The sequence below is a fragment of the Armigeres subalbatus genome, chromosome 1 (genome assembly GCF_024139115.2).
Source record: "Armigeres subalbatus isolate Guangzhou_Male chromosome 1, GZ_Asu_2, whole genome shotgun sequence".
NCBI lineage: Eukaryota > Metazoa > Arthropoda > Insecta > Diptera > Culicidae > Armigeres > Armigeres subalbatus.
In genome coordinates, this window is record NC_085139.1 from 193,893,776 (window position 1) to 193,918,053 (window position 24,278).

At 39.3% G+C, this 24,278-nt stretch overlaps 2 protein-coding genes across 3 annotated transcripts in view; both read left to right on the forward strand.

Moving 5' to 3' along the window:
- The window catches only part of LOC134205629 (glutathione synthetase-like), a 73,496-nt gene extending 72,388 nt beyond the window's left edge, over positions 1-1,108 (forward strand). For both annotated transcript variants that reach the window (XM_062681047.1, XM_062681046.1), the window contains exons 5-6: positions 29-804; positions 864-1,108. In XM_062681047.1, coding sequence (XP_062537031.1) covers positions 29-804; positions 864-990 — 903 coding nt within the window. In that variant the 3' untranslated portion in view covers positions 991-1,108. The remainder of the gene's footprint in view (positions 1-28; positions 805-863) is intronic.
- Positions 1,109-11,155: 10,047 nt separating this feature from the next.
- LOC134205632 (solute carrier family 41 member 1) overlaps positions 11,156-24,278 on the forward strand; it is a 282,172-nt gene continuing 269,049 nt past the window's right edge. Inside the window, exon 1 of the mRNA XM_062681057.1 lies at positions 11,156-11,331. The gene's annotated coding sequence lies outside the window, so the exon portion shown is untranslated. The remainder of the gene's footprint in view (positions 11,332-24,278) is intronic.

Sequence of the window (24,278 nt, forward strand, 5' to 3'; positions counted from 1 at the left end):
ATAAATAATCTCTCTTCTTCTACCAAAGCTTCCGGAAAACCGTGCACTATCGGGGTTGTGCGAGGGCATGGTCGAAGCATGGAAGCTCCAGAGCAATACCTCAGCGGTGATCCTGTTCGTGATTGAGGACATTACGTACAACATTTGCGATCAACGATTCCACGAATTCTACATCCGGGAAACATATCCCCATATTACAGTCATTCGTCGCAATCTAACTGAAATCTACGAACAGGGAAAATTGGGATCCAACGGTGAACTGCTAATCGGAGATCTGGTGGTAACCGTCATCTACTTCCGAGCAGGCTACGAACCGGGACATTATCATGGACCGAACGAATGGGCAGCTCGGTTACTGATGGAGCGATCCAAGGCCATAAAGTGTCCTTCGATTCAATATCATCTGGCTGGAACCAAGAAAGTCCAGCAAGCGTTAGCAAAACCCGGAACTTTGCAACGATTCATCGCAGATGAGTCGAAAATAGAAAGCATCAAGGATATCTTTACAGGATTGTACTCGTTGGATAAAGGTGAGGAAGGAGAGAAGGCCGTCAAGTTGGCTCTTTCCAATCCAGAACGATATGTGTTGAAGCCGCAACGGGAGGGTGGGGGCAACAATGTATACGGCGCTGACATTCCTGGGGCTTTGGAAAAAATGAACGGTGATGAACGATCGGCCTGGATTCTGATGGAACGCATTTTCCCACCACTGTCACGAGGTTACATGGTTCGCCCGGGAGGAAAAATGCCACCGGAAATCGTGGATTTGGTGTCGGAGCTGGGAATCTTCGGTGCAATCATAGGGTAAACTGACAAATGCTGAATTATTTAGAATGTCTTGCTAATTTATTATTTAATTTTAGATCCAAGGATAAAATCCTGTACAATAAGCAAGTAGGGCACATGTTGAGAACTAAGTTGTCTAGTGCAAACGAGGGAGGAGTTGCTGCCGGCCTTGGAGCCTTAGACAGTCCATACTTGATTGATTAGCATCAATAAATATATTAACCACTTTTATGCATATTTTCTTATTCCAGAGCATTTGGCGTAATGCTGCATTTCTGTTAATGTATTATTAATAAAAAGATGGATTTTATATAATTTTTAATCAATTTGTTCGGTTAATAAACATTATTTCTATTTCTTAGAACTTGAAAGAAACCATACCAAGTACTGCTATACTCCCGTGAATCGCATATTTGTCTCATATGAATAGGAAACCCAGCAAAGATGGGACATATATGCGATTCACGACAGTATAGCTATAATAACTTTCCCAACAAACATTCACTAGTTGAACTAACATCAGTGTGATGATTTAATTCAGCGCTGTGTTGAATTATGTCTGTACTATTTCTTATCACAACTTCTGTTCAAGCATTGTTCACACAATTTTGGCGAAGTTATACAACTACATCATCTCATTTTGAAAAACAACTTTATTAACTAATTCGTTAAACCTTTAATGAGCATTTTACTAAGCCTCAATTCAGCTACATGTGAATTCTTCGAAAATAATAACGCATAGAAGGTAACATCAGTAAGATCTTCAATGAACGTATTTTGAAGCAATTGCTATTTTCATATAATCATTTTAAAATTTTCCTAAATCGGGTCTCGAACTGCTGTCATTTGATCATCCGCCGGTAACGTTGTCATCCGCGCCATCCTTGATTTGTTAGATATGGCTCACTCAATGCATAACATAAATAATCTTATTGCTGAATATGAATCATAATTGGACTCTTATTCAATAAGTCGATCTGTCAAACTACAGTTTGTTAATAACTGTACAATTTTTCATTTCAACCATTGTTCAACCAGTCATAACCATCGCACACTAGGAAAAATACGTAAAAATAATGTCGATAAACGATAAAATAAAATCCGTCCCCAATGCTATTTATGAATTTATGAAAATAAAATCAATGTATATTCGGCCTTCCTCAGAATCTCTTGATAATCGGTTGCGATATGATTGTCAAAAGCTAAGATAATTTTAAAATAATAATAATCGAAATAATCGCCGCAATAAAGATCAACATCCATGCGATAATATTGGGATTCCACACATCAAAGATTCAATAATTTTCTGATGTTATTCAACGGCGTTATGTCCGGCTTTTAGTAAATTTAGTTCCGCATGAATGCATGATTTTTTTTTATTGCTCCAGCAGTTTCGTTCGTTATAATCTCCGACAGTTTAATAAATCACGAAAATAAAAAGCATGTCTTGAAAATAAATCATTATTTTTCTATAAATCAAATTTCCCAGATTTTCTCTCAAACTGAAAAAGCATGTTTTTTCCCACTGTGCGATAGATCAGATAAATTTGAAATCCAATGGTTAAGAAGGACAAAGGTTAAGAAGGATGTCTAATGCCTGCTTATTAACTTACTATTCAAACTCAATTCGACCACCCTTTCAGAGCATCACATCATAGTCGAACCGAGAACTTTAAAAATCATTAGTTCAGTACATTGTTAAACTTCCCCAATGTGCTGAAATGTGATAAAACGAAAACGTAAGTTCGACTTCAAATAAAGGTATTAAACAAATAAATAGGCCATGTCGAATATTAGTTAGATTAAATGCTGAAATGAAATAGACAGTTATTCAACATTCATTTTATTCAGCTACAAAGATCACAAATAAACAATAATTCAACCTAGATGCTTATTTGTAGCTTGTCGTTGTTTGTTGGGATGTGTACAGATATTCAGAGTACAGACTACAGACTACATGCAAGCTGTATCAGTTTTTATTGCACAATTAAGATCTCTGATACAAGGGATCTTCCACAAACAACTTCATGGTGGGGTTTCGGGAAACGTTATTGTCCATAAAATATTTTCCAGGGAATCAATACAAAAACGTGAGGGGTGTTGCATATTGCTGTTGGGCAACGGAAAGAAAGTCTTGCAATCAAAAAGCTATATGTACTTAATTTATCAAGAGTTATCTCACTAGCATACTATCTACTTACATCGGTCTCTCTACAAGCTTTTTAACCTTCCGCAACTCGCTTCAACTTTTATAACACGAGAACTCGCGTGTTGTAGAAAGTACAACAGTCCTAAAATCCGTTATAATGAAGCCAATTCAAATGATATCTACGTGATTTTTTCGGGAAAATAATAAAGGGGAAATATACTCTCATTGAGGACATTTTTCAAGTCCAATGAATCTTCTGCTAGTCCGGAACCTACGGAACACCGGTGAAAATAGTCCATCTTCTCAATAAATGGCGCAATGTTTCTTATAAGAATTCTAAAAACTATAAAAACTTTGAAAAAATCAAAATCCATCTATAATCCCATGCAGGTCTATGAGTCAAGAAAAAAAATGATTTAGAATTCTCCCACTGAGCGGCGCTAGTGAACATGAAAATACCAGTTTGGTTCAATATATCGGGATCTATGGGATGAAGGAAATATCCGTATTCTACAAAGTTGTTCAAGGATTGGAAACCAATATGTTGAGAAACTGTTTAGTTCAGAATTCAGCCGTAAGGCGGCGCTAGTGTATATGAGAGATTAGTTTAGTTTGATATCTCGGGATTTGTGGGATTTTGAAAATTGCCGTCTTGTACAATGTTGTTCGAGAACTGAAAACCAATATGTTGAGAAACTGAATAATTTAAAATTCATCCGCAAGGAGGTGCTACTGTAATGAGAGATCAGTTCTTCGATATCTCGGGATCTGTGGGATTTAGAAAGTTGCCGTCTTCTACAAAGTTGTTCGAGGATTGGAAATAAATATGTTGAGAAGCTAATTAGTTTAGAATTCATCCGCAAGGTGGCGTATATGAGAGATCAGTTTGGTTCGATATTTCGGAATCTATAGGTTTTGGAAAGTTGCTATCTTCTAAAAATTGTTCGAGCATTGGAAACCAATTTGTTGACAAACTGTTTAGTTCAGAATTAAGCCATAAGGCGACGCTATTGTATATAAGAGATCAGTTTAGTTCGATATTTCGGGATCTGTGGAATTTAGAAAAATGCCGTCTTCAACAAAATTGTTCGAGGACTGGAAACCAATATGTTGAAAAACTGAATAATTCAAAATTCATCCGCAAGAAGGTGCTACTGCATAGAGATATCAGTTCTTCGATATCTTGGGATCTGGGGGATTTAGAAAATTACCGTCTTCTACAAAGGTGTTCGGGGATTGGAAACCAATATGTTGAAATATTCTGAAGTTTAAAATTCATCCGTAGAGTAGTGATAGTACATGTGAGACCAAAAGTTTGATCTGTGATAGTGGCCGTCTTCTTAACAGCTGTTCGAGGATGAAAATCATTATTCTGAAAAACTGTTTAGTTTGGATTAGGGTAAAACGACCTATTATGGAGGAGTTAAGCACCGTGTCAAAATAAAATTGATTACAAAAAATCTTCAAAAATTACCTGTTGGTCGATTTCCATATTGTAGTAGTTGAATAGGATGCTCGTTAACTATACTTTCGTAAATATTACGTGAATTGTGTTGAACTTATGTTGTTTTGTTTTTATCACAATAAAAACAAACTACCGCAATAATAGGACGCAGTTGCCTATCGTTGCGATATTTTTTGAAGGTCAGTTCTATTGTTGCGGTATTGCATGCAATTCTTATGGCGAGCGATATCGCAACAATAGGACCTTAGCACTACCGCAATAATAGGCTCAAGGGATTCAAATTTTTTAACGAAAAATGTTGATTTTTCATCATTTTGAACGGATTTTTGTGAAACAAAAGCTGTTCTAGTCGTTAATTCGAAGAGTTTTAGCGTACCCACAATTGTTTTCAATGGCGTTATATCCAGAATGGACTACTTTAACACTACCGCAACATTAGGGCATACCTCAACGATAGGACGTTTTACCCTACATCCGCTGGGTGTTGATATATGGATCAACCAGTTTTGTTAGATATCGCAGGATATGTGGGATTTAAAAGTGCCGTCATTTACATTTAGGATTTGAAAACCAAATGACAATTTTTACGGACGTTCCGGATTATAAGGAAGGCCGTCTGGTGGCCACCTACGGTTATAGCAGGATATGAACTGTGGAATATCTCCAAAATCACCATCAGAAATAATTTAGAAAAAATTGCGCTGCTCTAGGACGAACTCACAAACTGACCATTTTTACGGACGTTCCGGATTTTCTGGAAGGCCGCCTGGTGGCCACCTGCGGTCATAGCAGTGCGAGAAAAGTGTTTTAGCTCAAACATCCCCATCAGAAATGGTTTAGGAAAAATGCGCTGCTCGCGGACGAACCTTCCAGAATGACCATTTTCACGGACGTTCCGGCCGTCTGGTGGCCATCTACGGTTATAGCAGAGTAAGAACTTTTATTATCTTTTCAATTGATGAAGAACTAATTTTTTAGGAATACATGGTGGTTTGGTGCAAATTGGTCAACTGACTAAAAAGATATCTCATTTATACTCAATGTGTTTTACTTTTTACAACGCTGCGAGTCCCGGAAGGTTAAAATCCCAACAAATATCATTATTTGAATTTATGCAAGCAATCCTAGAGGAAAGATACCGATTAGGGATTTTTTTTTACTTATTTTGTTTGCAATTATCTAATACATGCATTCATCTCCTAGACTAGGTGTTCCGTGTTTTCTTAACACTATCATCCTTATTTGCTATGATACATTTTTAATTATTATTAATAAATTTCAATTGCCTCTGGCAGTTAGGATTTTTCCTCTGGTTGAATTGAGCCATGTAGGAATTACAATGTTTTAAACTTAAACTAAACTTAACCTAATTTATACTGAGGGTCTTCTTCTTCTACTTATTGGCATTACATCCCCACACTGGGACAGGGCCGCCTCGCAGCTTAGTGTTCACTAAGCACTTCCACAGTTATTAACTGCGAGGTTTCTAAGCCAGGTTACCATTTTTGCATTCGTATATCATGAGGCTAGCACGATGATACTGTTATGCCCAGGGAAGTCAAGACAATTTCCAATCCGAAAACTCAGCCATCCTCAGCATGGTCTTGCTTTGTAGCCGCGCGTCTTACCGCACGTCTAAGGAGGGCCCCTTTATACTAAGGGTACAAGGAGCTAATCGTTGCAATATAAGATTGCAACGATTTTGGTCTAAAATTGGAAATTATTGTGTTGGACATTTGTTGCATTGTCTCAATACTAGATATTAAAAAATTGTTCATTAGTACTGTACCACGAAGGCTACTTCAGAATCATTTTCAAATTTTTTTATTTTGAATCCTCTGAAGTGCCTTCTGTTGTATACAAACCCTAACCAGCCAAATACAAGCTCAAAACAAAATTTTGACGGAAGTAATACACAACCTTTCGATACAAAAGCGTTCGTGTGTGTGTGGATCCACACTGCAATCGAATAATCGTTATTCATTCATGAACAACAAAGACCCAACGATTGTGAGTATGAGGATGTCTTTGAATATAATTTAGCGAACTATGAAAATATTCGAGGTAGGTTAAGTAGTGTAAACTGGCAAATAGTTTTAAGAAATGAAGAAAATGTCGAAGCATCTGTTAACATTTTTTACAGATTATTATCTGACATAATCTCACAAGAAACTCCACTAAAACGAAAACGACGTCATAACAATAATAAAGACCCAATTTGGTATAACCGGCAAATCAAGAATTTAAGAAATCGCAAGCAAAAAGCACACAAAATTTACAAAAGGGGTCGTTCAACAATGATGTCACAGGTTTTAGGGGGGGAGGGGGTCTAAGATTTTGTGACAATACTTATACTAGGTATGCAAAAAAGCGAGACAGGGGGGAGGGGGGGGCTGGAAATCTCAAAAAGTAGTGGACGTCATCCCTCCTATATTTATGAAAACCCTAGCAGTGGAACTAACCACTTATTTTGGCTATTTAATATGTCACTAGAATTAGGAAAATTCCCAAATATATGGAAAAACTCATTTTTGATACCCATTTTCAAATCTGGAAAAAATCAGACATACGTAATAATCGATTATTAAACGGTTTAACGTAATTAAACGGATTTCCGGATAAACTGATACGGTTGATCAAGGCGACGATGGATCGGGTGATGTGCGTAGTTCGAGTTTCAGGGGCATTCTCGAGTCCCTTCGAGACGCGTAGAGGGTTACGGCAAGGTGATGGTCTCTCGTGTCTGCTATTCAACATCGCTTTGGAGGGAGTAATACGAAGGGCAGGGATTGACACGAGTGGTACGATTTTCACGAAGTCCGTCCAGTTATTTGGTTTCGCCGACGACATTGATATCATGGCACGTAACTTTGAGAGGATGGAGGAAGCCTACATCAGACTGAAAAGCGAAGCTAAACGGATTGGACTAGTCATCAATACGTCGAAGACGAAGTACATGATAGGAAGAGGCTCAAGAGAGGTCAATGTAAGCCACCCACCACGAGTTTCTATCGGTGGTGACGAAATCGAGGTGGTTGAAGAATTCGTGTACTTGGGCTCACTGGTGACCGCCGATAACGATACCAGCAGAGAAATTCGGAGGCGCATAGTGGCTGGAAATCGTACGTACTTTGGACTCCGCAAGACGCTCCGATCGAATAGAGTTCGCCGCCGTACCAAACTGACTATCTACAAAACGCTTATGAGACCGGTAGTTCTCTACGGGCACGAGACCTGGACGATGCTCGTGGAGGACCAACGCACACTGGGAGTTTTTGAAAGGAAAGTGTTGCGTACCATCCTTAGTGGGGTGCAGATGGCGGACGGTACGCCGAGAAGGCGAATGAACCACGAGTTGCATCAGCTGTTGGGAGAACCATCCATCGTTCACACCGCGAAAATCGGAAGACTGCGGTGGGCCGGGCACGTAGCCAGAATGTCAGACAGTAATCCGGTGAAAATGGTTCTCGACAACGATCCGACGGGAACAATAAGGCGAGGTGCACAGCGGGCAAGGTGGATCGATCAGGTGGAAGATGACTTGCGGACCCTCCGTAGACTGCGTGGTTTGCGACGTGCCATGGACCAAACCGAATGGAGAAGATTCTTATATACCGCACAGGCCACTTCGGCCTTAGTCTGAATAAATAATAAATATGATAGGTGGCCAACAGGCCCATAATATATAGCAACTCCATAAACTGATCTGATGTCTGTATCTGTGTAGTTAAGTGATGAAAAGTCAAATGAGACTATTATGCGAGTGGGAGCAGCATAGTATTATATATACCAATCGACTTAGCTCGACTAATTGAGGTGATGCGGTGATGTCTGTCTGTGTGTGTGTATGTGAATTTCCAATGAAATTTGTAAAGGAATTTCCGACATTTAAAAATTTATCCAAGAATTTCTTTGAACTTTCCTCCAATGATTCTTTCTGAATTTTCTCCAGGAAATTAATTCGGCTAAAAATCAAGAATTCCTTTTGAAATCAAGACAATCAAGACATTCCGAATTCTAAGAAAGGATTCTAAGAAAATTTCGATTTTTTTTAGGAAAACGCTTTACGAATCTTTTAAGTAATTTCTTCATCTATGGTTGCTACTCTGTGATTCACCAGAATCAGTGAAATTGCACAAAGGATCAACTGAATGATTGACTGGGATTGTTTTAGCATGCTCAATGTGCAAGTTTCAGTGACTCAGATGTTTAAATGTTCGATAACGTTGCCGACCACGTTCTTGTAGTCTGTTATGAAGAGGGAAGGAATATTAGTTGGTGTTTTCTGCTATTTGAAGACCGTGTCATAATCGTAAATTGTGCCGATCAACTGCAAATCACTGTTTTCCGATGTTTCTGCATACATTTTTCCATATAAACTTCCAACGAGTTTAGCACCGCCGCGTTGGCCGATTTGGCTGAAATTTTGTCCAGAGCATCAGGGCATCAAATAGAACTGAATAAGGGGCAACCCATCAAAAAATTTGAAATAGTGTTTTTTTAGCCACCTTTGAGGGGGGTATAGAGGGTGTTGAAAAACCCAGAAAATTTGCTTACGTAATTAGTGTACGACCCCTTAGTCAGTAAGTATCGTTGGATATGGATTCACTCTGATAAGCGATGAGATCGTGCCATTTTTTACCCATTTACCCATTGGGTCGTATGAATAAAAAGTAGCAAAACTCAACGCTTGTAGTATCTACTCAAAAATAAAGAAAACTACATGTTTGATATGAATAAAAACATTTTCGAACTTATGGCATATGCTACATTCGAACTTAGCCTTTAGGGACACGGCATTACATATAGGTATTACAGGTATTTCCGTCCATCGTCATAGGGGCTAAAACCAACGAAAGCAACGTACATTTGCTAGAACTCCACTATAGCAGAACGTTTCTCCTGAGCTTACGATTTGGTACGTGTGAGTTTTACAAAAAAGCGACTTTTTTATTGGTTTTCGAGACTATGACGAACAGACGAGAATACCTGCCGTGTCCCTACTGCAGTTTACTACCATCTAGGGCAAATGATCCGATAGTCGTGGGTGTTCCAATAGTTGCGGTAGTACAGTATGCGGAAAATCTAAGAATCAAACACAGCAACCCGCTACGTCCAAAAATAAAGTATTATGTCAGAAAACAAACCAAGTGAAAACAGCATTGATTATCTTGATGAACTGGTAAATATCTTTAAAATACCTTACTAAATTTTCGCCTTTGCTCCAATAGTTGTGGTAGTGTTCCTATAGTTGAGAGTCCCGTAAGAAAACAATGGGATTCGCAACTATAGGAATACGAATTAACAAATACCGCAACTATTGGAACAATGTACCAATAATTGGAGTTGTCATTTTATGACGGATTACGTGGAATGCATGCGACGGAAGCATTTTTCCATTCAAATAGATGTGAAAAACTATCGAATATATATCCAAGGTAAGCGAAATAAGTATTAACATAATTCTGCGAAAATTAATAGTGTTGGAACGTGCTTAGTTCCTCCATTATTGGATCATTTACCCTACTACACGGAGAAACGTCAAAAAAATAGAACCCCATGATGACGATGATGATTTCATAATTTTTTTGCGGCTAATCAAAAAGACATGTCTGCAGGAATTATTCCGTAAATTTAATTGGAAGAAATTTATTTAAAGATGAAATAGGAATTTTCGGAAAAAAAATTCAACGGGAATTTCAAAGGAATTTCCAGATGAAATTTCCGAAAGAACTCCGGAAGTAATTTCGCAATTATCCATAATCGAATTTTTGAATGATTTTATGAAGTGATTCCCTTAAAAAAATCTTAAAAGAATGGCCGATGATCTTAAGAAATTTCTAATTCAATTTCTGGAGGAATGTTCGAAAGAACACCTAAAAAATTTAAAGAATTTCTTGATGAAGTTCTAAAGATATTTCTTCCTAGAATTTCTGAAGGGATTTCTTAAGAAATTACTGGAAAAATTTCTTAAAGAAATTCCTGAAATAATTGCTGGAACAATTTGTTTAAAAAGTTCAAAGGAATTCCTTAAGCAATTTTTAATAGAAATACAAAAAAAAACGACGGATAATTTGTGAAGAAATTTCTTGAAGAATTTCGTAATGAATCACTGGAGGAATTTCCAATGGTGTACGATGGAATTTCTGGAGGAATTTGAAGTAATTCCTTAATTAATTTCTGGATGACTGGATAAACCGAATTAATTCCTAGGGGATTTTTTTTACAAATAAAATCTGCGCTTCGAAGCCGCGCATCTCACCGCACGGTTAGGGCCCTGTAGATACCAATGTTTAATACAGAATTTTAAGATTTGGTTTTTGGGTGTATTATACTATGCTCGGGGAGACAAGATTTTTTTCACCCGAAAACAACCTAGATTGCAACGAACGCCTTTGTTAGTGAGACTAACCGCGGGTATCAGAAATATTGTGTATCATAACTCCATCTACATCTGATTTTCTTCTTCTCTCAACTCGGAAAAGAACAATGTATTCATGGTATTCATAGGCTTATAAACAGCCCCTCCGGAAATAGAACTGAACATACAGTGAAAGAATGACAAATGAACACACCATCACTAACTAGGACAAAATAAATAAACATTGACTGTATCCTTTTCTGCTATCATGCTGCTTCGTCTACTACGAAGATAATACAAGGACATGGAATACTCGCACACCAAGACCACCCATGACGACAGGACGTTTGCCTGCAGTCCAACTGGAAAGCACCGCTCAATGTGGTACAAGATGTGAACCGAACAACTCGTGTGCGCCTCAATTTTTCGCTCGTGCCCATATCTCTGGTCCTTTTGGAGGAAAAACCGACCCTCCACGAGATAAAGAAATTTCGCTGCAAATCGCAGAAAGTGAATCCGGAGATCGGCATCGGTCTGCCCAACAGCAGCGCGGGAGTGAATATTTTGCGGGTTTGTTTGTGGAAAAATATTAATGTTACGAGGGGTGTTGGGCAGTTGCAGAAAATTAATGCTGTACTGACGAACATCAGTGAAAATAGTCCATTCATTATTGTGATATTCTCATATAGTTATCAATCAACAAAAGAGCCTATTCAAGTGTTAACAGAAGCCAAGTTGTTATTGCAAAACGTGATGAAATTGGTCCTAGGTGACTGAAATATCGATTAGGAAAAAACTGCAACTATCCTGGTGGTGCTAAAGCTAAGAAGCGAAGAAAAGTTTGCACAAATTCCTGGAGAGAGAAAGAAAATGAAACTGGAGGTTGAGTTCGGAATCGATTAGTAGCTGCAGTCGAAGGAGATGACACTGTCCTTGTTGCAAACCAAGTTTACGCTGATTCAAGGCAAGAATTGAACGGTCCTACCTAACTAGTGATTGAAACGTGCTCGTTATATCTGTGGTGTGATCTATAACTAAGTCTCCACTTCCTAGAGCTATTGGGTGAATATTGACCTCTCTTTCAATCTACATCCTTGCTAAGCAATGTTCGCATACACTCAATACACAACATAAATCTGTCTGTTCAACATGAGCCAGCATATCTAGAGCCCTAAAAGTTCAATCGCTGTGTGTTAGAAATTCATTCTGTGGTATTCGCTGATATCTAAGTATCATTCACTATTAGTTACTAGTTGATTGACGTCTATTTTAGATATGACATAAATAACTATCATTTTGTACTGGATGTCGCATCGAAGGTTCGTGCATACACAGATCATCAGTCATTCAATAGTTATAGAACAGCTGTAGGTACATAAAACCACGGTTGATATCGTTTTAATGTTTGAACTCTTATCTCATCAAACCACGAATCACATGTTCGTTCATTCTTATTTTCCCACACCATCGCCGTCTGTCCTTCTAAAAGAAAATTCTCACTTGCCATATCCCAAGAAAATCGATATTTGCTTATGAATGTTTGGCATTCTTTCACCAATGCACATTGCACACTCATATCTGTTTTGGATGGGAACGTGCAGCAGTAGTACAGGGGCATGGACGTTGGAGAGGCTCGTTAGTTGGGTTCTCGGTGATTCTATATCCCAGCTAAACGCACTGTTTATGTCAAAAGTTCATTCCCATACGTCATGTTTTGTTGGATAATTCGAAAGCATGAAATCAAATGTGTAAATTAACGAGTCGAATTCGTTAATTGGGGTGATGTTATCCAACCTGTGAATTGCAACTGTACTTTTGTTTCGTTGTCATGATTTATGAAACCTTTTGAATATTTCATCATATTGCGATATTATCAATGCATACAATGGTATATCCGAATTCAGCTCACAATGAATTTTTGCTTCCAAATTTATCAGATTTGCAAAATTGATTTCTTTGATTTATTTCGACAGTTTGTATTTAGGATTCCCTCGCTCATTATTATTAATTGTGATATTAAATTAATTCGTTACTTCCAGCGATATGTCAGTCTCAAACCAGCCGTGCGTAGTGTGACAGGGTGCGCTAAATCTGGTCGAAACAGCGTCTCCCTTTCATCCTTGGACCGCAAAAACGGTGTTTTTCAGATGCGCTCCCGATTGATTTGCCCTTGAATGGTATCAGTCGTGAAGTACGCTGATTTATCCTTAACGAATTCCTCGCTTACTTATCGGTCGTATACACCCCAAATAGTGCAAAGGGCTGACTTGAAAGATCTCTGAGCGATGTCCAACTATCGCCTTAACCTTCCGGAACTCGCTTGGTCCTGAATCACCGTCGCAGTCTCGCCGCTATTATGAACAATATGCGTGCTTTTTTCCGAAGTTGCACTTTTACAACGGTCTGAGTCCCGGAAGGTTAACCTGTTGCCAAGTTAGATTTTGGTTGACATTTAATTATTTATGGAGGCTACACCGCTATGAGCACCTAATGCAGTCTAATGCTTGTTTATAGATTTCGTTCCCGCCCCTACGTAAGCTGTGACCGACCCAGTCGTTCCTTCATCGGCCTCTGGAGAAAACGATGCTTAAGTTCGTTATTTGAGATCGAGCTTAAAAGCCACCAGGCATCTGTTGATGAACACCAGGTTTTTGGGGCGTTCTCTCATCAACTTTTTTTCCCAATATAATAAATAATTATATAATTGCTTTCTTGATCCGTGGGCGTATGTTTACTTTTGTACCACTGCCTGACGCCATATGGCTACCAAAATATTGGCAGCTTACAACATTCTCTACTGATTGCCTGGCTATGTACTGTGAAGCTGGAAGGGGTCACCGAGTTCACATCCAATTATTTGGTTTTGTTGAAGTTGATGGCTAAACCTGCCGAAGAGGAGCGCTAGTCAAGGTCGTTGAGATTGCTACGACCCGGATGGGGTCGGACAGAACTCCATTGTGCCGCACTCTACACGAGAAGGCCTCGTACTGTGTCTCGATAAGACCGATGATTTTCTCAGGAACTCCCCCAGGGCGCCCACATATTTTCATCATTGAGACGGTCAAAAGCTTTTTCGTAGCCAAAAACCAAATTAAAGGAATATTGAAATTCGTTGACCTGCTCCAGGATATACGGAGCGTGAAAATATGGTCCACACAAGATCTGCATCCCGGCCAGGATAACTTTGCATAGCACTTTGAGAAGGATTCACAGCAACACAAAGCTTCGCCAGTTATTGTATACAGTCAGGTCACCATTTTTGGACACCTTTAGTTAACCGTTGCAGTGTCCCAGACATTACAAAATAAACTATGTAATAGTTGAACTGATGTAATGGGGTCAACTTTGAGTGTCTCGGCTGATATGCGAACGATCCCTGGGGCTTTGTTTGATTTCATTCTGAAGATCAGCGGTTCTCAACCTGGGGTACATGTACCTCTGGGGGTACCTACGCTGGCCCCAGGCTAAAGGGGCTAAAGGCAATCCTCGTAGAATCCAAATTTGAAAGTACTCGCAAGACACTTGACAGCCTCCTTGTTAAAAACCTTTTAAGAGGCTCGGAAGTCTCTTTTCAAGAGACTCGAAAACATTCTATCAAGAAGCTCCAAGCCCTTCTTTCAAGAGGCTTGCAAGCATAAATTCAAAAGGCTTGGAAATTTCCTTTCAAGAGGCTCGAAGTCTCTTTTCAAGAAGCTCGAAAGTGTTTTTTCAAGATGCTCGGAAGCCCCCTTTCAAGAGGCTTGGAAGCCTCCTTTCAAGAGGCTTGGAAGCCTCCTTTCAAGAGGCTTGGAAGCCTCCTTTCAAGAGGCTTGGAAGCCTCCTTTCAAGAGGCTTGGAAGCCTCCTTTCAAGAGGCTTGGAAGCCTCCTTTCAAGACGCCTCAGGAAGCCCCCCTTTCAAGGGGCTCGGAAGCCCCCTTTCAAAGGGCTGGAAGCCTCCTTTCAAGAGGCTCGGAAGCCTCCTTTCAAGAGGCTTCAGCCTCCTTTCAAGAGGCTTGGAAGCCTCCTTTCAAGAGGCTTGGAAGCCCTCCTTTCAAGAGGGCCTTGGAAGCCTCCTTTCAAGAGGCTTGGAAGCCTCCTTTCAAGAGGCTCAAGCCTCCTTCAAGAGGCTCGGAAGCCTCCTTTCAAGAGGCCCTCAAGCCTCCTTTCAAGAGGCCTCAGCCTCCTTTCCAGAGGCTCGAAGCCTCCTTTCCAGGAGGCTCAGGAAGCCTCCTTTCAAGAGAGCTCAGAAGCCTCCTTTCAAGAGGCTTGGAAGCCTCCTTTCAAGAGGGCCTGCCTCCTTTCAAAGAGGCTTAGAAGCCTCCTTTCAAGAGGCTTAAGCCTCCTTTCAAGAGGCTTGGAAGCCTCCTTTCAAGAGGCTTGGAAGCCTCCTTTCAAGAGAGCTTGAAGCCTCCTTTCAAGAGCTTCAAAGCCTCCTTTCAAGAAACTTGGAAGCCTCCTTTCAAGAGCAAAGCCTCCTTTCAAGAGGCTCAGAAGCCTCCTTTCAAGAGGCTTCAGCCTCCTTTCAAGAGGCTTGGAAGCCTCCTTTCAAGAGGCTCAGAAGCCTCCTTTCCAAGAGGCTCAAGCCTCCTTTTCAAGAGGCTCAGAAGCCTCCTTCCAGAGGCTCAGAAGCCTCCTTTCAAGAGGCTCAGGAAGCCTCCTTTCCCAGAGGCTCGGTTGCCTCCTTTCCAAGAGGCTCGGAAGCCTCCTTCAAGAGGCCTCGGAAGCCTCCTTTCAAGAGGCCTCAGGAAGCCTCCTTTCAAGAAGCTCAGAGCCTTCTTTCAAGAGGCTCGGAAGCCACCTTTCAAGAGGCCTGGAAGCCTCCCTTTCAAGAGGGCTCAGAAGCCTCCTTTCAAGAGGCCTCAGCCTCCTTCAAGAGGCTCGAAGCCTCCTTTCAAAGAGGCCTGGAAGCCTCCTTCAAGAGGCTCCGGAAGCCTCCCTTTCAAGAGAGCTCAGAAGCCTCCTCAAGAGGCTCGGAAGCCTCCTTTCAAGAGGCCTCGGAAGCCTCCTTTCAAGAGGCTCTGAAGCCTCCTTTCAAGAGGCCCAGAAGCCTCCTTTCAAGAGGCTCGAAGCCTCCCTTTCAAGAGGCCTCAAGCCTCCTTTCAAGAGGCTCGGAAGCCTCCTTTCAAGAGGCTCGGAAGCCTCCTTTCAAGAGGCTCGGAAGCCTCCTTTCAAGAGGCTCGGAAGCCTCCCAAGTAGCACACGCAACATCTTCCAAAAAGCATCTTGTTTCTATTCAGTCTCATTAAAGGCATTGGAAATACATCAAAGCACGAAAAAGTTGCATCAAGATGTCAAAAACGTTCGAGTTGTGATCAATGTTTCATTAACATTGCAATTCAGTACGTTTTTGACATTTGGAAACAAACAATCAAAGAATACTGCACTTTATGTTGCAAACACGAAACTAAATCATCAAGTTACATATTTTTTACCATGTAACTTCAATGCGTCTTTCAAAATTTATTTGTTTGTTTAAATTAAGTTGCAGATAAGTTGAGTGTGTCTTCATGTTTAATTTAGCATCGTTCAACGTTTTGACAACTCACATTTTTTTCTGTGATGGTGCAATCAAGTAACAGGAAACCTGAGTACAAAACTTCATAATCGAATGGTTTTTGGACCTTTGGACAAAAATATAGCACTACTCAAGCGTTATGCATGCATCTAAAATTTTGAAGTAAATTTGGCTTCCGAAGAAAGTTATGAACAAATCAGCCAAATGACATGCAGATGACATTTTACAAGCCTGGTTGCAACACAGTGAAATGTTCAGTAGTGAAACAAGTTGTGCTGCTTGGGTCCTTTCAAGAGGCTCGGAAGCCTCCTTTCAAGAGGCTCGGAAGCCTCCTTTCAAGAGGCTCGGAAGCCTCCTTTCAAGAGACATGAAAACCTCCTTTCAAGAGGCTCGGAAGCCACCTTCCATGAGGCTCCGCAACCTCCTTTTATGCGGCTCGGCACCCTCCTTTCAAGAGGCTTGGAAGCCTCCTTCCAAGAGATTCGAAAGCCTTTTTCAAGCGGTCCTCCTTCCAAGAAATTCGAAAGGCCCTTTCAAGCAGCTCGGAAGCCCCCTTTCAAGAATCTTAAAAGCCTTCTTTCAAGGGTTTCAGCACCCTTTTTTCAAGAGGCTAAACTTAATTTGAATTGGAAAGTTCCACGGAATAACGAAAATTTCAAACAACTTTTTGGATAGAAACCAGAAAAAGGTTGAGAACCGCTGTTTGGATCGAATCTATACCATTTCGTCGAATGACATTTGAATTATTTTTTTGAGAAATTGCATATATCCATTTCACACAATTTCTGTTTTTGAACAAATGCAGCAGTAACAAAAGTAACAAAAGCAGTACAGCATAATTACTCTCCAAAGTGCGTGCACATAAGTAGTTTCTCAACCAAACGAAAAAAAAATCATACATTCCTGAACAAAACTTTTTTTTCGTATTTTTTGCCAATATACGTATTTTTGGACGAGGATTCAGAATATATCAAAATCTCATTTTGGCCAAAAATGTTACATATGTAGTTTCTCAAACAAACGAATGCCATTTAGTCGAATGACATATGGTCGAAAGAACATTACGTCGAATAGGCATTTGGTCGAAGGGACTTTTAGTAGAAAACTAATTTTTATTCCATTAGAGACGTAGGACATTTGGTCGAAAGATCATTTAGTAGAAATCAAATTTTAGAATGAAGAATCTTCGTACATTTGGTCGAATGACGTTTGGTTGAATGGACATTTGGTTGGAAGCGGTTGGAAGGAATTTTAGTCAATAATATTTGAAAAACATAAATTATTTATTGCACTGTTTGTATGACGACTGTTTCTGTTGTGGTTTAGTGAAAAAAAATCAGAAGGGTTGTGTACAAAACAATTCCCAGGCTTCCGAATGGGGATGACTTTCGCTGACTTCCAGGACGATGGGAAGTAGCTGAGCCAGAGACACTGATTAAAGATCAGCGAGAGGTGCTCAAAGAACGGAGGACTCATGTTTGAGCTCGAGATTCAGGATGCTGCCGAAGCCTGGGGTCTTCATGTTCTTCGATGATTTGATATAGGCCGTCAATTCGCCAGTAGAGATCTCCAAAAGTCTCCGAAAAGTCGTTGGAAATCAAATGGATGTTGTTAGCATGCTCGTTGACGGATGCTTCGTGTGGACTGACGATGTTCTGCCCAAGATTAGCGTAGCAGTTATTAGTTATTAGTGTATGTTATCTGACTAGAAGAGGCAAAGGCATGGCTTGCTGTTCGCCGATTGACACGCTGATGTGTGAATCTATTAACACACGCTGAAGGCATTTTACTCAAACCTCACAGCTACTATTCCCTCAGACGGCGTGCTTGCGCAGCTTGTTTGGTAACAGGAAGCGGCGCGTTGTAGTGCGCCAGACGGAAAGCATTTCGCTTCGAAGGTTTTTGAGCTTGACGATATTCTTCTGGCTTTATTGCCACCGCCTCCGCTACCACTTCCTTGTTCCCGTCTTCTTTTTGCTGCCTTGCCGCCGCCAGCTTTGGTGCCATACCTCACTTCGTTTCAGTCCGAACCAGTGCTGTCCGTTCGATTTGACACGCGTATAGTGGATGACTTGCACGTGGCAGGCACGGCTTATTTTATAATTAAAGAAAATCTTGTGGTGGATCAAAAAGCCCGTAATTTACATCGATCTGATGCCCGTGTTGGGAATGCATGAACGGGGCTGGTAGGTTCTGAGTATGACAAGAATTGAAATTTTCAACAATTTATCGTAGATAATCTTGATTTTCAGTGAAATTGACAAATTGCTGGAGAGTTTTCGAGTCGATTGATCCAATAATATCCAAAATCCATACAAAGATGTGTGCGCTTTTAACGTTTGAAATATTACACGATTTCGTGACGGTCCCCAATTTTAGATCGCCGTCAAAGTACATAGAATTTTAAGTGACAGTGGTTCCGAAGAAATGTACGACAAATAAATTTTTCAACCATGACAGTTAAAGTTAGTTGGAAGTGAATTTTTTACTGAACTAATTATTGTATAAATATTGAGTGGAAGAAAGAATATCAACGAAAAGAGTTAACAAAATATTTCCATTCGACCAAACATCCTTTCGACTAATCGTCCTTCCGACGAAATGGCATTCGACTAAACGTCAATCAACGAAATGTTCCAAAGCCAACTACGATGCAGTATTGGTAAAATAGCATTGATATCTTTGGTTTTTGAGCTTGGGTAATAGAAGTAATAGAATAAAGGGTATTTCACCATCAGTAACTAATATTTTTCTATTTCTTTAGGTTTTCAATTTTTCTATAATTCTCCAGAGTCTTCAGAAGTTTCCGTTTGCTCAGGTGAAAAATCCACATTAGTTTCCGTATTCGCTTCTTTCGCTGCTGATTGAACTTCCTCACGCCGACTGAATTCCTCTAACCAGTGCATCCTTGTTTCTTGTGAATTGTTTATTCAAATTTAACCAAAATTCTTTTGACGATTTATCCATTTTACTTAATTACCTATTACCGGCTAAAATTCGCTTTCCACATTCGACTAAATGTCCTTTTGACTAAATATCCTTTCGACAAAATGTCCTTTCGACTAAATGTATTTTCTCGAAATCGAAATCTTCATTACTTTCATCTACTCCCTTTCGGTTTGAGTAGTATAATTATCACCGAAAAAAGCCAATAAATTAGTTTCGATAAAGTCACGCGGTGATCAAAGCTTTCCTAATTATAAATGTATTTTCGACTAAATCAAGGCAAAATTTTCAAAACGACTTATCTACTTTTGTAAACAAAGATTCGAACGCCGATTTGCCGAATCTGATAGCACTCCCACGCAAACCAACACTATCAATAGGTAGGTGAAGGTTTCGGCTACATGTTGATGGCGTTGGTTTGCGTCGAAGTGCTATCAGATTCGTTAAATCGACGTTTGAATCTTTGTTTACAAAAGCAGATAAGTGGTTTTGAAAATTTTGTCTTGAAATGTCCTTTCAACTAAATCTCGCGCTTAGTTTCATAGGGGCGTAACTGTATTGATCGATTTCCCTTAATCGATTTTATATTTTTTTAATAATTAAATTGTACCAAAAGCTACAACCGTCATTATTGATTCTGGTGCAATATCCAATCATCCTTTATCACATCAAACCATTAAATCTTCGCCAAACTAGCGCAATTCGCCACAATAATAATAAGAAAACATCGACGAAGAGAAATCGATCAATACAGTTACGCCCCTATGTAACTAAGCGCGAGAAATGTTCTTTCGACAAAATGTCCACTCGACTAAATGTCCATTCGACTAAATGTCCATTCAACCAAATGTCTGTTCGACTGAATTTAATTCGACCAAACGTCATTCGACGAACTGTCACAAAGCCGTTTGGATCTCTAGTAGTGATGTATTTAGCTTCGGTATTGATGCGTGCTATACGTTAGATCCTTGGCAGATCATGCCGAGGTGGTGTTGGCCTGATATTTATTCGAAATGCTCGACCCAGCGTTTCAGCTGACCAGTTGTGTCTTCCACAGATATCGTTGTATTCATCTTCGCTCTGCTTAAACGTCGCGAGGTATCGTAGATGAAACGAATGTCCCCAGTTGTTGCTGCTTTTTCTTCTTCGTCGGTGATAGAGTCCGTCCTCAGTCGCTTGTTCCGTCGACATGAGCGTTTCACTTCCTTCTCCTTAGATATGGGTACAAGTTAAGAATTCAAGGAGCAGTAGCCCTATTTTTTACATTGCTCGTTCCTGAAAAAAATCAGAATAAATTGCCTTTTCTTTGCTTTGGTTTTTTGTGGAATGAATATCGGAGCTATGAGATGAAGTCCAGTATAACCCTATATAAATACTGCTGATATCAAGACGAATTAATCTACGGTTGAATCTTGTGAATCGGTTAATCATTTAGTTGTAAGACTACAAAGAAAATGCAAATTCATGTTTAAATATAGATTTGCACCAAGTAGGAAACCATCCTTTCGGTACCGGGAAACATTGTCACCTCGACGGAACGGAATATAACAGTACCTGTCTTTTTGGCAATTTGTGTTCTCCAAAGTTCAGCCAACGGACATCATTCAGCTTCAGATTTTTTTACATCGAATGCTCCAACCAGTATTCGTGAGTTTCTCGCTGTGTCGCTGCTTACAATGTTCAGTACCTGTAGGTTTGGATAAACATTTATGTGCACGTGCTTTGTTGAATCCACTACGCAACAACGGTTAACTATGGATATGCATATGAATCCATATTCCTTACACTACGCACATTTTGCAGTAATATCCAGCATGTTCACGAGATCTCCTCTGCTTCTGACACCAACAACCCACCACCCATCATCAGTTCATGATCCCATTATATCAATCATAGAATGTTTTGGTGACTAACCTATGCAAAATCTACAAAGATCAATAGGATCTAGCTTTGCGAAACACCTGAGCCTGGATGAAAAGTTATGTCTATAATATGAATTCATCTATAAAAGCATTCTAACCAATGGCATCGAAATTACACCCACCATGTCAGTACACTTAGTAGCGGGCATTCCATAAAGCGATATGTGTACATATGTACCTACTTGCAGGCTGAGTAGCACACGTTCGAAAGCTTGTTATTTTCGGTTTTGTGTTCGGAACTGCAATGATGACAGTGCTTTATGTTAGTGTTTCTGATTCCGTCAGTTCCGCTAGTTTCATGAAAGCCGATTCAATGTTGAACCGTTGTTTTGCGCCTTTTTTAAAATGGTATTTCGTTTGTACTGTTTAGGTGTGTATTTCAAGTTAAATTTTCGAAAATCGTATAATCGCAGATTATACATCCCCCCTTTGTTACAACTAGCGATCCTGTGTAATATTATTGGCCGTGCTGAACATCTCAACAACAACTAATAATGGTAAGTTTTATAAGCAATTAGAATGATTAGGTCATATTGATGATACAGGAATTGGAAAATTATTCAAAAACCAAGCACTTTTGACAACGTAGAATATCGAGGTTTCAGTAATTAAAAAGTCGGTGTAAAACTTAGTCGAGTTATGTACGTAATACTGAAGACAAGTAAAGCCACTGTTGAGTGTTGAGGTCGTAATACGTATTCTAGAGTTTACTGTAAAGTTACAATCAAAATGGTATAACACTATCTCGGCTTATAACAAATAAAAATATTTTACTGAAAACCTCTAAATAATGTTCTTATCAATATGTATGTTGTTATCTTAAACAGAAATTGTTAATATTTAAGCAATTTTCTTTCTGAAAATCCGTTGGAAAGTCCACAAGAGTTTGTTTCGGATGAGAGGCACAGGTTTAATTGCGTTTTGGAAACCCAAAGAACAAAACCGAAGTCTTTAAGGTTTACAAATGAAGAACTTTTGGTTTGTCGGACTGTTTTGGGCTTTTGAACGGAACTCTGGGATTTCGAACAAAATCCTTTTGGCTTCCAAACGGACTCTTTTTAGGCTTCCGAAAGAAATCAAAGAATCTTTCGGTTTGGAATTCTAAAAGGATTCTTTTTGGAACGCAAAAGGAATCTCGTTCAGAAGCCTAAAATGCTTCGCTCGGACTTTCAAAATAATCCCGTTGGGAAACTTTATAGATTAGTGTCAGTAGACATAATTTGTCAGGTTCAAATAATAAACAAAAATCGTTAGTTGAGTCGAGTTCTTGCGTTAAGTGGGGCACCATGAATGACAAAAGCTGGAGCCGCCAGTGGTTCTGGCCGTTCATTCTAAATCGCACCAAGCGACTATAAACTGAGGATTTCCATTTACGAACAAAATATTGCAAGTCAGTCATAAAGGCGTTTGCGAAACCGTACGCAGAACCTCAAATCCAAATCAGCTTGACATGACTAAGCCAAACAATAGAGGTACCAAAAAGTGCTAAAGAATCTAAACCAGAGATTCCCAAACTTTTTGGATATTTGATCCACTTGGTAGAATCCCATATTGCTTGTGACCCACCATGTACCAAATTTGCCTTTATTTTTAGAAAGTGGATAATAATGAGTTTCCGTTGGATTGGACTGTACATATTTGCCAAAATCTCAATAATTTTTATTCTATTTGGAATGGATTTAAATTGGATTTGAGGTGGGTTTGTATTGGATTTTTATTGGATTTGGATTGAATTTGGATTTAATTTACATTGAATTTGTGTTGAATTTGAATCCGATTTACATTCGATTGAATTGGATTTGGATTGGATTGGATTTGGATCGGATTTGAATAAGATTTGAATTGGATATGGATGAGATTTGGATAAGATTTCGATTGGATTTGGTTTGGATCTAGATTGGATCTGTATTGGATTTACATTCGATTTAAATGTGTATTGAATTTGAATTTGATTTGGATTTGAATTGGGTTTAGATTGGATTAGGATTGTATTGAGATTGGATTTGGGTTGAATCTGGATTGGATTTATTTGGATTGTTGTTGGATGAGAATTTGATTATGTTTGGATTGGATTTGGATTAGATTTTTATTCAATTTAGATTGGATTTACGTTGGATTTGGATTCGATTTACATTTGATTTGGATTTGGATTTGATTTACATTCGATTTGAGTTGGATTTGGATACGATTTACATTCGATTTGGATTCCGATTTATATCGAATTTGAATTGGGTTTTGATTGGATTTATATTATACTAGCAGACCCGACGAACTTCGTTTCCCCCTAAAATTGATTTAATCTCTGATTAGTTTTCGAGTTATGCAGAAATTTATGCTTCATTTGTATGGGAGCCCCTCTTTCCAAAAAGGGAGGGGTCTCGAATCATCATAAAACCTTCCCCGGCCCCGAAAACCACTGCTTACAAATTTTCGGTTCAGTAGTTCCGAGTCTATAAGGGTCAGACAGACAGAAATTCATTTTTATGTATATAGATTTGGATTGGATTTGGGTTGAATTTGGAATGTATTTGAATTGGATTTAGATTGGATTGAAGTTGGATTTGGATTTGATTTACATTCGATTTGGATTTGGATTGAATTTAAATTTGATTTGGTTTTGGAATGGATTTGGATTGGATTTGATTCAGATTTGATTCGCGACCCACAGTTTCGGAACCCATGGTTTAAGGACAAGCATCACAGAGTCCAATAATGGCAGTCAAGATGGAATCGCTTCCCCTCGCCCGTCTTTACACTACCCATACATACACACATTTAACTGCAAGCCCGAGTAATTAAATTGAATCTCAAATTGAGCCACTTACCTGGTATAAAACTGCATTATTTATTAAATTTGATGTTCTTAGATATCACATCTTCAATAATAACACCGAATTTCTTCGATCGAATCAATATTTCTTCTGATTCGTGTGAATCAATGAGAGATCTTCGATTCATTATCACTCCATCACTCCAGACTCCCGCACGGAAAGGCAAAATAAAATCATCAATTTGTACCACTTTTACTATTCCGTTTACAACGACAATAAAAATTCAGCAACCGCATGCTTCTAAACTATCAATCACTTCCCAAACCCACTCGATTTATGCCGTAATTTTATCATATTGTGCCGATTTGTTTTCTCCACTGCCA